The sequence below is a fragment of the Anomaloglossus baeobatrachus genome, chromosome 4 (assembly GCF_048569485.1).
Source record: "Anomaloglossus baeobatrachus isolate aAnoBae1 chromosome 4, aAnoBae1.hap1, whole genome shotgun sequence".
In the NCBI taxonomy this organism is placed as follows: domain Eukaryota; kingdom Metazoa; phylum Chordata; class Amphibia; order Anura; family Aromobatidae; genus Anomaloglossus; species Anomaloglossus baeobatrachus.
In genome coordinates this window covers 442,887,889-442,904,155 of record NC_134356.1, presented here as the reverse complement: position 1 = coordinate 442,904,155, position 16,267 = coordinate 442,887,889, and the positions used below count along the sequence as shown (strand labels likewise).

At 41.7% G+C, this 16,267-nt stretch overlaps 1 protein-coding gene across 2 annotated transcripts in view; it reads right to left on the bottom strand.

Moving 5' to 3' along the window:
- The window catches only part of PARP6 (poly(ADP-ribose) polymerase family member 6), a 154,334-nt gene extending 138,396 nt beyond the window's left edge, over positions 1 to 15,938 (bottom strand). For both annotated transcript variants that reach the window (XM_075345538.1, XM_075345539.1), the window contains exons 1-2: positions 15,087 to 15,938; positions 13,786 to 13,915 (exon numbers count right to left, since the gene is read on the bottom strand). In XM_075345538.1, the coding sequence (XP_075201653.1) occupies positions 13,786 to 13,788 (3 nt within the window). In that variant the 5' untranslated portion in view covers positions 13,789 to 13,915; positions 15,087 to 15,938. The remainder of the gene's footprint in view (positions 1 to 13,785; positions 13,916 to 15,086) is intronic.
- Positions 15,939 to 16,267: the final 329 nt, after the last annotated feature.

Here is a 16,267-nt window from a genome sequence, read left to right as displayed (position 1 = left end):
CCTGAGACCCCGGATGGCCTTAAAACGGGACACTGTTGCTGAGTAATGGGTTCATCTGGGCCCTGTAAATAGCTGAATAATGCTGCATAGTGTTCAAAGTTAAAGTATAATGTTTTGGGGGTTTTTTTGTGTTGAAAAGGACATCTGGGCCACTGGACTATGGGTGGCTAGGACTACCTTGTAAATAATTAGCACCTGTTGTGCTCCCTACCAGAATTATCATGACCCAAAAAGCTGTTGTGCGTGCTGAAGAGGTAAAGCAGGGTCTGGAACGCTCTGAGTACGCCCAGAGACTACGTTGGGATGGGGGTTCAAGGCAGGTTCCCCATATTGTTGTTGCTGCTAAATTTGTTGCACTTGGTTGGAGGGATACAAGGTGTAAAGCAGGCTTTACACGCTGCGATCTCGCTAGTTAGTGTGCCATATAGGGACTAAGTGAAAAAAGTGATAACTCATTTGTACATTATAAAAAAAATCACAAAATTAAGAACAAAAAATATAGTATACCAATAAATGTGTATAGTTATGTAAAAACAAAAATAAATGAAAAAAAGTACACATATTTAGTAGCACTGCATCCGTAATAACTAGATCTATAAAACTATCACACTATTTATCCCCCACAGTGAACACCATAAAAAATAAAATAAAAACGTAGCAAAAACTATGTCGTCATCATACAGCTAACAAACAAGGTGAATAAAACGCGATCAAAAAGCCATATGTTAAAGAAGTTGTCCAGTTACCAAAACTGATTTTTTTTTCTCATAAATCTTGCAAATATGTGCCTCTCCACACATCTATTATGTTTTTTTCAGAAATATTACCTTTTATCCTGCTCTAGCAGCACATCCTCATTGCTGACTCCAGCTCTGATGGGGTTAATCTCTCTTCTGACTTCCTGGGCTCAGTTACTACAACTCCCATCATTCTTTGTGGCTCTAGGGCTGTATCTAACACACCCACTCAGCTCTCCACCCAAAGACTCCTCTCTGCCTCTTCCCTGTGGAATCACTGAGAGCAATCACAGGAGAGACAGCCAAAGCTCCCAGCTCGGCACAACCAGGGGAAGAAAGCGTCTATCTTCTGCTTGTACTCATGTAGTTCATAGTCTGTATGTGTGTACAGAAATTGATTATTAGCGGCGCAATATGTGAAAAAAATAATTGGGGAAAAAAAATAATGAAGGGGTCATGAGATTGCTTTTTTCCCCTCTTGCCTAGTCTGTGTGTCGTCAATCGTGTGGCATGCATTTTGCAGGCTACTTTCACATCAGCGTTTTTTTGCCTAAACCGCAAACCGCATATGACCGGATCCTGTGGATTAAATGTGCAGCACATGCAACCATTATTTTACCGGATCCTCCTGCAGCGGGACACAGAATTTTTCGGCCGACACTGGAGTCAGCTGACTCCTGATCTCACAGTCCGCACACACTGCAATGGATGCAGGTTGACAGTAGTCACTGCCTGCTGCTGATCACATGTGACCGTGTGCAGGCTGTGTGGTCAGGACTTCAGCTGAGTTCAGATCAGCTGACTCCAGTGTCGGCCGATTAGGCTGGGGCCACACGGGGATTACTGCGATCCTCTCGCATGACACTCAGCTCATGCTGGCAGTACAGCAGAGCCGAGTGTTATGCGTGTGTCCCCGCGACTGAGGTCCGACTGTGCGAGCGGACCTCAGCTGCGGATGGCGGTCCGGCACTCAGGAGGGGCGGGCCAGTGTTGCGGAGGGGCGGGCGGGCTCTGAGGAGGGGTGGGAGGGATTTCTCTCCCTCTCTCCTCCGTAGTCAGCTATTGCGATTCTCGTTTTACACTCGCGAAACACCAATGTACCGCGAGTGCAGTGCGATTTTTCTCCCACACCATACAATTGAATGGGTGTGAGAGAAAGAGTCTTGCATTACAATTGCAGCATGCTGCAATTGTTTTCTCGGTCCGATTAGGGCTGAGAAAATAATTGCTCATGTGCGCTGATACACAGGCTAATATTGGTCCGAATGGAATGCAATGTTTTATCGCACTCCACTTGCCGTGTGGCTTAAGGCTACTTTACACGCTGCGACATCGCTAGCGATCTCGTTAGCGATGTGAAATTCTAGATCGCAAGTGCGATCTTTCGGGATCGCACATAGGTCATATTACACATGTGCGATCTCGAAAGATCGCACTTGCGATCTAGAATTTCACATTGCTAATGAGATCGCTAGCGAGGTCGCAGCGTGTAAAGTGCCCTTTAGGCTTTACTTGTTCTGTGTCCCGCTGCATTCATCGCAGCGTGTGCAGGCTGGAGTTCAGCTGAGTTCAGATCAGCTGACTCCAGTGCTGGACTGAACTGAGGTGACCTCACAGCCCGCACATGCTGCGATGGATGCAGGGGGACACAGAACAAGTAATCGTCTGACACTAAAGTCATCTGATTACTTGTTGTGCTGGTGCTCTGGTCAGTAGTAGGGATGAATGAGCAGTAAAATGCTCTGGTGCTCGATGGGTGAAACCCATGTCGATTTTTTAAAAAAAAAATTCATTACAAATAAAAAAAAACAAAAAAACAAACACATAACCCTAACCCTAAAAAAAAAGTGTGAGTTCCTGCTGCATTTTCTATTGCTAAGGGTAACCCAAGCAGCTACTGGCTGCTAACCCCCGCTGCTTTTTGTTACCTTCACTGGCAATGGAAAATCCAGGAAAGCCTTTTTTTTTTTTTTAAAGTTTTTGCCTAAAAACTTTAAAAAAAAAATGACGTGGGCTTCGCCATATTTTTTGTACGCTAGCCAGGTACAGCAGGCAGGTACGGGCTGACCCCAACCCCCAGTTGCCTATTTGTACCCGGCTGGGAACCAAAAATATAGGGAAGCTCCTTTTTTTGTTAAATTATTTCATGAATTTCATGAAATAATTTACAAAAAAAAAAAATGACGTGGGCTTCGCTCATCTTTTTGTATCCAGCCAGGTACAACTAGGCAGCTGGGGATTGGAATCCACAGCACAGGGTGGTTCAAGCTTTCTGGGCCCCCCCTGCTGCGAATTGCAGTCCACAGCCGCCCCAAAAAATGGTGCTTTCATAGAAGCGCCATCTTCTGGCGCTGTATCCAACTCCTCCAGTGGCCCTGGTGCCAGGTGGCACGCTGGGTAATAAGGGGTTAATACCAGATATGTTTTACCAGCTGGTATAAAGCTCGAGATTCTTAATGTCAGGTCAAGTTTGACCCGGCCATTAAGAATCTCCAATAAAGGGTTAAAAAAAAAAAAAAAAAAGACATCACACAGAGAAAAATACTTTATTAGAAATAAATACACAGACACATTAGGGACGCCATGTTTATTACTCCCTCTCACCCCTCCACGATCGAGTGATTTCTGTACTGGCCATGCCAGGAGAGAGCGAGGGAAAAGAGAGAGAGCGAGGGAAAAGAGAGAGAGAGAGCAAGGGAAAAGATCGAGGGAAAAGAGTGAGGGAAAAGAGTGAGGGAAAAGAGTGAGGGAAAAGAGAGAGAGGGAAAAGAGACAGAGAGAGAAAGAGAGGGAAAAGAGAGAGAGGGAAAAGAGGGGTGGGGAAAGAGGGGAGGAGAAAAGGGGGGAAAGAGGGGGGAGAGAAGAGGGGAGGGAGAGAAGAGAGGGGGGAGAGAGAAGAGGGGGGGGAGAAGAGAGTGGGAGAGAGGGGGAGAGAGATGCTCTGTCACCAACTTGCTCCACTCTGTGACTTGTTGTGCAGGTGACAGAGTGGAGACAGTTGGTCCCATGCAGCAGGACAGATGACAGAGCAGAGTGGTGACATGCTCTGCTCTAACACATGCGGTGTTGCATGTCACCAGCTTGTTAGTGTCTTGCTGCGTTGTGTAGTGCTGGTGGGAGGAGCACGTGATCACACTGCCCAACATCGCCCGTTCTCCTGACATCGGAGCAGAGCGGGTGGGTGGAGAGTGAGATCACATACTTACGTGACGGGGGGGGGGTTCAGCTGAAGAAACCCCCCTGTACTCCACACTGGCGCACCGTGCCTCACACATCTGCCAGATGCTCAGCCCTCTTCACCGCTCCACACTGGCGCCCTCTGGATCCTACCCTCGATGCTGGGCTGTGACGTGCGGTAGTCACCGCCCACAGCACAGTCAATCAATGTGAGTGGCACCAGCATCCTCTAACGTAACCATCCAGTTTCAGAGCCCGGAACTTGACGGGATGTAAGAGGATACTAGCGGCCGCAGCACCAGGGGGTCATGTGACCGGCACTGAGCGTGCAGTATAGCGCCGCTCAGTGCCAGAACTGCAAATAGAAGCCAATGAAGAAAACACCTAAAATGGTAAGTTACACGCATATAGAAAATAAAAAAATGGGTAAACCACCCCTTTAATAACGATGGTATCGCTGAAAATGTCATCTTGTCCCGCAAAAAACAAGCTGCCATACAGCTCCATCAGTGAAAAAATAAAAATGCTATAGTTCTCAGAATATAGCAATGCAAAAACATTTTTTTTTTATAAAATTGTTTTATTGTGTAAAAGCGGCAAAACATAAAACAACATAAGTGTGATATCGCTGTTTTCAAACTGATCCAGAGAATATATCTGTCTTATCACTTTTATGACATGGTGAACTGCGTAAAAGAAAAAAGAATTCCTGAATCGCTGTCTCTTCTTACTTCTGCCTCACAAAAGGTGGAAGAGAAAACAAACAAAAAATATAATGTGGCCCGAAATGGTACCAATAATACCTCCATCCCGCAGAAAACAAACCCTCAGAGGACTCTGTCGGTAGAAAACCCCCCCAAAAACTATAGCCTTTAAGATTTGGTGATGCAAAAAATCTTGTTTTGTGTAATAGTAGCCAGATCTAAAAAAACTATATAAACCTGGTATCACTACAGTTATACTGACTTGAGAAATAAAGGCTTGGTACATGGTGTAAAAAATAGTAATAAAGCCAATTCTTCAACTGCTGTTGATTTGTTCATTCTGCCTCCCAAAGATTACAGTAAGGCTCGGGTCACATTTATCCTGCACGCTATGCTGAGAGCTTACATAGGGGTTTACATGTAAATCTCTGAAAAACATGATTCAGACAAAATTCGCAAAGGAAAATTCACTGTAATGAGGCAGAGGGAGTCACTTTGCACTCTCATCTGGTCTATGGTCCAGAGGTATCCATCTATTTAGGTGTGCAGTTAACTTCTGACTCATTAGTGAATGGATCCAGCTGAGTTGTCACCTAGATCATGGAGATGTAGATGGAAACCCTAATGTAAGCTCAGCATAGAGCACATGTGAACTAATCCAAAATATTGACTCCATGGGTGTTTTCCAGAGACAAAATCATCACCACATCCGTATATGAATTCCCTAAGGGGTGTAATCTTCAATATGTGGTCACTTGACGGGGCTTCTGCTGCTCTGGCACTTAGGGGCTCTGCAAATTAAATCCACAATCTATTCTAAGAATATATGTGCTCCAACAATAGTGTACAGTCAGATGTGGGGTATTGCTATGTTCGGGAGAAATTGTGTAACACATTCTGGGGCCTTTTCTTACCTATTCCTATCTTGGAAATTGGAAATCTGGGGCTAAACCAACATTTTAGTGGTAAAAATGCAATTTTTTTTTTCATTGACCATTAGTATATCATTATGTAACACAGCTGTCTTGTCAATATACTCACTGCACCGCTAGATAAATTAATTGAGGAGTGCAGATAATAAAATGGGGTCAAATGTGGGGATTTCTGCTGTTCTGACACCTCAGGAGCTTTGTCAATGTGACATGGCAACCGCAAACCATTCCAGCAAATTCTTAAGTCCAATACAGTGGAACCTTGCTTAACGAGAACAATCCGTTCTGGGACTGTGCTTGTTAATCAAGGTACTCGTTCAGCAGAGCAAGATTTCCCATAGGAAATCATTGCAATGCTGACGATCCGTTCCACAACTTCTAAAATGTCCCATCCTGGTCCCCTATTCTATCATTCCACACATGCACAAACATGCACAACCACACACAAACACACACAAACACACACAAACTCACACAAACACACATGCACACACACATATTATATGCTCACCTTACCTTCCGTTCCATCGCCGGTCTGCTGGGATTTGCTGTTCTGTGGTACGGGGCCGGGCTGTGTAACGCGTTACCATAACGACGAGGCAGGAACTTCCCGGCCAGAGTGCTGACGTCAAAGGCAGAGCCGCTTGCCTCTGATTGGCCAGCGGTCTGCCTTTCATTTCCTCCCTCGTCGCTATGGATGCAGATACACAGCGTGGACTGGAGCGCAGCGGCGCACTACAGCACCCAGGAGGCCGGCGATGAAACGAAAGGTAAACATATGTTATATTATATGCTCACCTTACCTTCCATTCCACCACCGGCCTCCTGGGTCTTGTAGTTCACCGCGAGGACGTCGCGATGTACCCGGGAACTACAAGAACCATGAGGCCGGCGGTGGAATGGAAGGTAAGGTGAGCATAATACTGCATGTGCGTGCGTGCGTGTGTGTTTGTGTGTGTTTGTGCGTACATGTGTGTGTTTGTGTGGACTGCAAGTGCAGGTCAGAGTGTGGTGGATGGACGAAACCGGAAGTGTGTGCGGTGAGAATTTCGCTCGTACAGCAAAGCTTTCTCGTAAAGCGGGTTACAAATTTACAGAAAGCTTTGCTTGTTAAGCGAAATTCTCGTTAAGAGGGTTACTCGTTAAGCGAGGTACCACTGTATGGTTTTGCCTTCCCGTCTCAGCTTTGCACTGTACCTCAGAAGTAGTTCCCGATTACAAGGAGGATATTGTTGCACTCAGGAAAAATTGCATAACAAACTGTTCTCCATTTTTTCTTATTATCCCTTATAAAAATTGAAAACGACAGTAAAACAGCATTTTAGTGAAAAAAAATGTAGTTTTTCTTTCATCACCCAATGGTATAAAATTGTATGGCACACCTGTAGTGTCAATATGCTCACTGCATCCCTAGATGATTCATTGAGGAGTGTACTTTGTAAAATGGGGTCACTTATAGGGGTCTGCTTTTATGTCATGTCAGGGGCTCTGCTAATGTGACATGGCATCCCCAAATCATTCCAACTAAATCTGAACTCCAATAAGGCGTTCCTTCCCACCTGAGCTTTGCACTGTGCCACAAAAGTAATTTTCAACCACATGGGGTATTGGTGAATTAGGGAGAAATTAAAAAATGGTATGGTTCATTTTCTCCTAACACCCTTTTTGAAAATTAAACTTTGGGGCCACAGCAACATTTTATGCAAGAAATTTTTAATTTTTAACTTTCACAGCTCAATGTTATACAATTCCATGAATCACCTGAGGTTTAAAACAGATCACTGCACCCCAGGATAAATTCCTTGAGGAGTGTAGTTTCCAAAATGGGGTCACTTGTGGTGGGTGTCTGCTGTTTTGGCTTGTTAAGGGATCTTCAAATATGACATGGTGACCATAATCTGTTCCAGCCAACATGGCGCTTCAAAATTTAAATAGCGCTCCTTCCTTTCCGAGCCTTGCCATGGACCCAAACAGTAGTTTTACACTATAAATGGGGTATCGGTGTAGTGAGGAGAAATTGCACAGCAAATTGTATGGTCCATTTTCTCATGGTACCCTTTGTAAAAATGAAAAATTTGGGGTTGAAGTAACATTTTAGTGGTAAAAATGTATTTTTTTATTTTCCTGGCTCAAGGTTCTAAAATTCTGATGCAACTGTGGGTTCAAGATGCTCACCACACATCTAGGTAAATTCCTTTAGGGTTTAGTTGCCAAAATGAGGTGACTTGTGGAAGTTTCCACTATTTAGGTACATCAGGGGCTCTGCAAATGTCTTCTATCTATTCCAGACAATTTTGTGCTCCAAAATTCAAATAGCACTCAATCCCTTCCAAGCCCTGCCATGTCAAAACAGTACTTTTACACCACACATGGGGGTATCTGTCTAATCTGGAGAAAAAACATAGCAAATTATATGATGCCTTTTCTCCTGTTACCCTTGTGAAAATGAAAAATTGGGCGTTAAACTAACATTTTGTGGTAAAAATGCATTTTTTTCATTTTCACGGCTCAACATTATCAAATTCTGTGAAGCAACTGTGGGTTCAAGGTGCTCATCATATATCTAGATAAATTCCTTTAGAGTCTAGTTTTCAAAATGAGGTGACTTGTGGGGGATTTCCACTACTTAGACACATCAGGGTCGTTCCAAAAATGTGACATGGCATCTGTTATCTATTCCAGCCAATTTTTTGCTCCAAAATTTAAATAGCACTCCTTCCTTTCCAAGCCCTGCTGTATACCAAACAGTAGTTTTCTACCACATATGGGGTATCCTTGTACTCAGAAGAAATTTCACAAAAAATTGAATGGTCAATTCTTTATTTTTACCCTTATGAAAAGGAAAGAAATTTGAGTTACATCAACTTTTTTGTGGTAAAAATGTATTTTACATTTTCACAGCTCAATGTTATCAAATTCTGTGATACAAGTATGGGTTCAAGGTGCTCACCGCACATATAGATAAATTCCTTGAGGGGCCTAGTTTTCATAATGAGTTGATTTGTGGGAGGTTTCAACTGTTTAGGCAGGTTAGGGGTTCTGCAAATGCGACATGACTGCCATAACCCTCCCCCCCACCTACTGTCTTCTCCCCATTATCCTATAGAATGTAAACCAGCAAGGGTAGGACAATCTATCCTCTGTACCAGTCTGTCTACTGTAACTTATATCTGTATTTTGTATGTAACCCCTTCTCATGTACAGCACCTTGGAATCAATGGTGCTCTAATAATGATAATAATAATCTGGGCCAGCCAATTTTGCGCTCTAAAATTCAAATAGCACTCTTTCACTACCAAGCCCTGCCATGTAGCCAAACAGTTTTCCCCCCGCATATGAGGTATTTCTGTACTCAGGAGAAATTGCATTACCAATTGTATGGTCTATGTTCTCCTTTGTGAAAATGAAAAAATTGGGGCTATAGCAATATCTTTGTGGGAAAAAAAAGTTATATTTTCACTTTTTCCTTCCATATTGCTTTAATTTCTGTGAAGCACCAAAAGGGTTAATACATTTCTTAAATGTGGTTTTGAGTACATTGAGGGGTGCAGTTTTAAAAATGTTGTTGCTTTTGGGTATTTTCTTTTATCTCGGCCCCTCAAAGTCTATTCAAATGTGATGTGGTCCCTAAAGAAATTGATTTTTTAAATTTTGGAGAAAAATGAGAAATTGCTGATAAACTTTTACCTCTCTAAGTTCCTAACAATAAAGATGATATTTTAAAAATGATGCTTATGTAAAGTAGACATGTCACAAATGTTATTTATTAATGATTTTGTATGATGTACTGTAACAATCTGGTTTAAGGGATTAAAAATGCAAAGTTCAAAAATTTCTAAATTTTCAATTTTTTTGTTAAAATGTCAAAATTTTCATAAATAAACGCAAATCATATTGCCCAAAATCTACCACTATCATTTAGTACAATGTGTCATGAAAAAAAACAATCTGTGAATCACTGGGAGATATTGAAGCGTTTCAGAATTATTATTTTATAAAGTGACACTGGTCCAAACTGTAAAATTTGGCCTATTCAGGAAGGTGGAGAGTTTTACATTGAACTTTGTGATCCCATTAAGAACTTTTTCGGAAATAAGAGTACATAGGGAAGGGAAAGCTCCTTTTCAAGCAAAACAGGTCCCCTTTAAGATGTAAAGGGTACTTAATTGAACCTGTCACATGTAAAAATGCTATTAACCTGTAGCTATGAGGTTAATCTGCAGGTAATAGCGTTTGAAACATGCCTGGTGCTTGCAGATTAAACTCAACTGCGGGCAGGAAAAGAACTTTAATCATCCTGGCAACGTTCGGGTTTTGGTCACCAGGCACTGACTGGCAGCCACTCAGCATTAGAGGAGGCTGTCAGTCAGTGTGGGGTTCACGGATACAGCTGCTGCTCAACAATCACTGAACTCGGGTCTGCGTCGTTACTGTGAATAAAATCTGAATGCTGCTGGGAGGATTAAAGTTCATTTCCTCCCAGCAACAGGATTTAATATGCAGATGCCAAGCAGGTTTCACATGCTTTTAACCCCATATCTGCAGTATAGTGGCATTTTTATATGTTATAGGTTTCTTTTAAAAATCCCTTAAAGAGAATATATCAGTAAGATCAACAAACCATACATACAGTATATGGTCATGTACAGTTTTAAAAGCTCAATTCATTAACACCTTTATATCTTCTGTTTGTCGCTGAATTCCTGAGAAATCAGCATTTTAAATCATATTAAAATGAGGAATGGATGTGACAGAGCACTTCTCCAGCATGAGTTACACCCAGAGAACTTAACGCCTCATTTGCATATGAGTTACAATGTTTATTTCTCAGGAATCAGCAACAGATAATTATAAGATAAGTATAAAGGTACCAGTAGATTTAGATTTCATAGAGCTGCGTGGCCATATGTACACTTTGCGGGGTTTACCTTACAGGCAGATACCCTTTTGGTTGCAAACAGCAATTGTTTAGTGTCCCACTTTGTGAACTAGATTGCAAAAATACAACCTTGTGGTTAAACATGTTGTGCATAAACAGTATGTATCAATTAAATAGGTAATAAATGTATAATTAATGACTTCTAGGAATGGAATAGTAGTGAACATGGCTGCAATCACTTTTATGGGTCTATAGTAGAATATTGATTTATATTTAGAAATACAGTAATGAGCAAAAGGGGAACCACGGTTGCTCAGTGGTTAGCACTGCAGTCTTGCAGCGCTGGGGTACTGGGTTCAAATCCCACCAAGGACATCATCTGCAAGGAGTTTGTATGTTCTCCCCGTGTTTGCGTGGGTTTCCTCCGGTTCTCCGGTTTCCTCCCACTCTCCAAAGACATACAGATAGGGAATTTAGATTGTGAGCCCCAATGGGGACAGTGTTGCCAATGTATGTAAAACGCTGTGGAATTAATAGCGCTATATAAATGAATAAAATTATTATTATTATTATTATTATTATTGTTTTGAAGTTTTCATTTTCAAGCTCCATATTTCACCATCTACTCCAGCTTAGAAGATAAGGCTACCATCATTCTATAGACAATAATCTTGGCTATCTACCCTCTTAAATTTGACTTGCAACTATTTAGCATATGATTAATTATGCAGATTCTTGTCATTTCTCTGCATTGTTACTGTTTTGCTCCTGGTGTTTGAAAAGTTATTTTCTTCCCGTGTACTACAAATTACAACCTGTTCTCACATTCCCTAATCACTCAGTGTGTTATTACTGTAGGTTGGTTTCAAAGTGAAAGGTCACTGGTTCAAATCGAGGAGCAGCCATTGAGAAGTTTTACCAAGAAAAGAGAAACAGCATCATCTATCTCATCAATAGTAGTCTCACGGCCAAGAAAATTGGCAAACCATCATGTGGGTGCCCTGACAGTTGGAAGAATACAAAATTAAGTACATCCATCCATTCAAAAGCCAAGAGGTGGACGCCCGGGCAAAATATTGGAGTAAAAAAGTGAGCTCATCATAAGGTCTATCAGTTCTGGTGTGACAAACATGGCAGTGGAGGTGGCTCATATACTTCGTAATAGTGAGGTCACAGATGTCCATGCAAGCATCATGCGACGCAGATTACACAAGTCTGGAATGGTGACCCGAAAAAAGGTGAAGAAGACTCAAATTCAATATCATCATAAGAAGCGGCAGCTCGAGTTTGCAAAAACGTACAAAAACTGGACAGTAGATGATTGGAAACAGGCCATTTGGAGCGATAAGACTAAAGTCAATAGACTAGGCTGATGAATGCAAATCTGTTTGGTAGAAACAAGGGAAAAAGTTTCTGATGGATCGAAAAATTGAAGGAACTGTCAAGTTCGGTGGAGGAAGTCTGATGATATGATTTTTTTCTGTGACTTCTTTTGAATTTATGTCCTTTTCTGTGAATCATTTTGAATTTAATGTAGGGACTCGTAAGCATAGGGACCCTTGTTGCCGGGTTACGAGCTTACATATTTTGGCCAAACTATGGACCTATACCTCACTTAATTATTTAATATAAATTTATATCATTTTTTTTATTCCACATATTTCTCCAGGATGCAGCCGGGCCCCTTGGGGTGTCTGTCCCTTGTGCTGAATTGTAAATCAAAAGCTATGGTCTGAAAACACACTGGCGGACACAGGCAGAAAATGGCCCTTGTACAACAACAATATATCAGCCCTTTGCAGCTCAAGAACTCATCATAATGCACAATTCCACCTGGTTTGGAGCTAGAAATGGTTTCTTTTTCCTCTTGAGCCCCTGTGTGGCTCCACAGGCTGTACCAATGCTATGACCTCCCCTGTGTAAACAGCTTACAACATAGCAAAGGAATCTAATTGTTGAAAGTTATTAGGAGAAGGGTTCAAAAAAGTTCTCAAGGTATTAGTTATATCATGAAACACTCTGAATACTTTCATCAACAAGTGGATTAAATTTGGCACAACAGTGACATTATTTAGAACTCCAAAACTGGTGAAAAACATGAAAAAAATTGGTCCAGGATGTTACGGAGAGGCCTACAGCAACATTAAAGGACCTCAGAAATCTTTGGTAAGTTCTAGTTATGTACTAAATGTCACAACAATCTCCCATATTATTCATATATCTGGCCTGTGCAGTGGGGTGGCAAGACAAAAAAAGACTTTTCTTACAAAGAAAAAGATCAAAGCCCAGTTATGTTTTGCGAAAATCTACATCAAGTCTGTCAAAAGCACGTGGGAAAATGTGTGGTGGTCTGATGAGATGAAGGTTAACTTTTTAGCCATAATTTCAAATGTTTGTTGAAAAGCCAACACTGTGCATCACCAAAAGAACACTATACCCACAGTGAGGAATGGTGGAGGCTGTTTTTTAGATGCTAGAACTGGGGCTTTATTCAAGACTGAGGGATTTATGAACACTGGTGCTCTATTCAAGATTGAGTGAATTATGAACACTGGGGCTTTATTCAAGATTTAACACCGGGGCTCTATTCAGGGTTGAGTGAATTATGAAGAGTTACAAATATCATCCAATTTGCATCAAACCTTCCAGCCCCTGCTAAAATGCTGAAGATGAATTTCACCTTTCAGCATGACATTTAGCCTAAACATAACTTAAAATTTACAAAAGAATAGCCTCACCAGAAGAAGGTAAAAGTTTTGGAAATGATGAACCATAGACCAGAGCTGAGTCCAATTGAAACTCTATGGGTTGACATAAAAAAGGCTGTACACAGGAGATATCTCACAAGCTGCCAGATTTGAAGAGTTACTGCAGCAAAGAGTGTGCAAAGATTGACAATTCTAGATGTGCCCAAAAATTGAAGGGGTACTTCAACATAATATTAATTTAAGGGTGTGCATTTTATGCAACCACATTATGGTAGTTTTTTATGTTTCTTTTTTTCAATTAAATTGTACAAATTGTGAGTGACATTAAAGGTAGAAAAAGTTTGGAAATTATTTTTTGGGGTATAATTCTTTTTTACATACCAAAAGCCTGACATTGTAAAAGGGGTATATACACTTTTTATATCCACTGTATGTATTATGCTTGATAGTCTGGGGGCCCTGTAACAGACTTTTTTTTTTTTTTTTTATACAAATTGGGCTTTAAATCTACATCTCTGCAAACTCCTACATAATTACATGTAAAACAAACAAACGAAAAAGAAGGAGCTATTTTTAATTGATTCAAATTGGTTGCAATGTGCATGATTACATATAAAGTCATTTTTTTCTGATTGTCATTATTCTCACCATTTCCGTTGAGGAGGTATATCACCTAGCCACTGTCTCAGGGTTGGGGGTCCGATACCCCCGGTAGCAGCAGAGCTATCATCACATGCACTGGCATGCTGGGATGGCACAGCGAGATGTTTACTGATCCCTGTAGAGGAAAAGCATATATTTAGATGAACCAACTAAAGAAAGAGAAACTAAATACAGGTAAAAGAGAAGAGGAGCAGAAAACTAGGCCTAAAGTAAAAGGGAGTGAAGAATGCATGAAAAGGAAAAAAACAACCTTAGGCCTCTGCCACATTCACGTGAAAATCACGCACGTGCCGAGAGACACGTATTTCCCCTGCGTGTTGCGTGCAGGTAAGTATGTGTCTCTGGTACGTGCGGGACACGTGTGTTCTACGTGTGCTATCCACGATAGCACACGTAGAACCGGTAATTAACATACTCACCTGGTCCTTCCTGATGTCCGCGCTGCTGTCCGTGGTGCTGATCTTCGGCTCCAGCTCTCCCGTCTCCCCGCTGCTGCTGCTGCCAGGCAGTGAAGTGAATATTCAATGAGAATAATGAGCGGCGGTCGGCAGCAAGAGGCAGCAGCGGCAGAGACAGGAGGGCTGGAGAAGGTGAGTAAATGTTTGGGGTTTTTTTTCACTGACACGTGTGTTTTCTCCGGCACATGTCACACGGGACCGCATCCACACTACACCCGTGTGGTACGGGTGCGGGCCGTGTGACACCCGTGCTGCCGGAGAAAACACTGACATGTCAGCGCTTTGAAAAACGCACACATGTACAAACGCACACGGACACACGTTCCGTGTGGTTTTACGTGTGTGTGCCTGCTACAATAGGGTAGCATTGCTTAACGTGTCTCCGTGCCGCCGGTACGTGTAAAAAATGACAAACACATGCCGGCAGCACGGATGTGTGTCACAGGCCTTACAAACGGGTATAATAGACTATCACTTGTTTATTTGTCTCTATTGAAAATACACAAAATGTGGATAGAGGCTTATTTTAGGTAGGTAAAAAAGAAAATATGATTCCCGTAAAAGAATATCCAACCTAGGCTAACCAAACAGGAATAAAGCACTAGATATATGTATATACTGTAAGTAAATGGGAGCATACAATAGATGACTTCATGTTCTATATAGATTGTCACAGGTCTCGCAGGAAGTTATCATATTATTACTAAGATATCTCTATCTGGAAACATTATGAAATAGGCATATACAGTAAACAGATGTAGTCTAATAGAAATAATAGTATATACACAAACATGAACATCAGAAAAACAGGATCTTTTGTATACTCACATCTTCTGCCTGAGCAAAGCACACTGCCACAACGAGACAGAAGGTATTATGGCCTGAAGGTACGGGTATGGTGTTTGATACAAAGTATATATGTGTCTTTGTGATTCTGAATCAATAATGTATTCTGTGCATAGATTTATATGTCAGGGATGAGTTTACGGAAAATAATAATGAGGTATACATAACAGATAGCTTAAGAAACTGGAATACATCAATGGAGGGACCAAGGGATGGATAGACTGATATGATGATGAAGAGATAGATAGATAGATAGATAGATAGATAGAAACGCAGGTTGTTGTGATGACCGCTTGCAGACAAATATAGAATGGGTTGTCAGACAAAAGGAGCAGGTCCAATCACAAACACAAATGGGGGAGGAGGGTGACTGAGAATGAGCAGATATGAAAGGGGAACAGGAGAAATGAGGGTGGGGGAATGACTGAGGGACTTAAGATGCTGCTGTCACGGTGTGTGGGAGACAGGGACGGAGCTTGGGAAGGGCAGGCAGGTGCTGTGGATTACAGATGATTGTCTTAGTAAAATGAATTGTCTTAAGTGGAGGCTATAATTGGATGTCTCAAGCTGTCGCTATCAGCCGATGGTCGTCTCAAATTCTGTCTCAGGTGGCAGCTGTCATAGAATGCCTTTGGATGTCTCTCAGCTGAAGGATGGATGCCTCTTTAGAAGCAGTTTGTTTTTGTCTTGTGTTTTCCAGGTGAAGATGGTCTCTCTCACAGGGCTAGTGTTCCTGGAAATACATAGCTGACTCTCTCAGATAATGGTTGTCTTTGGCTGTCACGGGCACAGCTGCTCCTGCCTTTGTTATTCCTGTGCTGATGGCAGATGAGAGCCGAGTACGCATGTGCAGATTATCCAGTGCAAGTCACATGATTGCTTCTGTACAGCAGGGAAGAATGGATAAATGGATAGATAGATGGATGGATAGATAAATAGATAGAGGGATAGATAGATAGATAGATTATATGCATTTTCAATGAAAGTCTAAAGAAAGACACTAATCTATGGATAGATAGAATTATTAGATACATTTGCAATGAAAGTCTAAAGAAACACAGATAGATAGATAGACACATAGCAAAAAAGAGTCACATATGAATACAAGAATAACAAAAAAGTCTGATAGCATTCCATGTGAACAGGTGCGTATCTGTTCATGA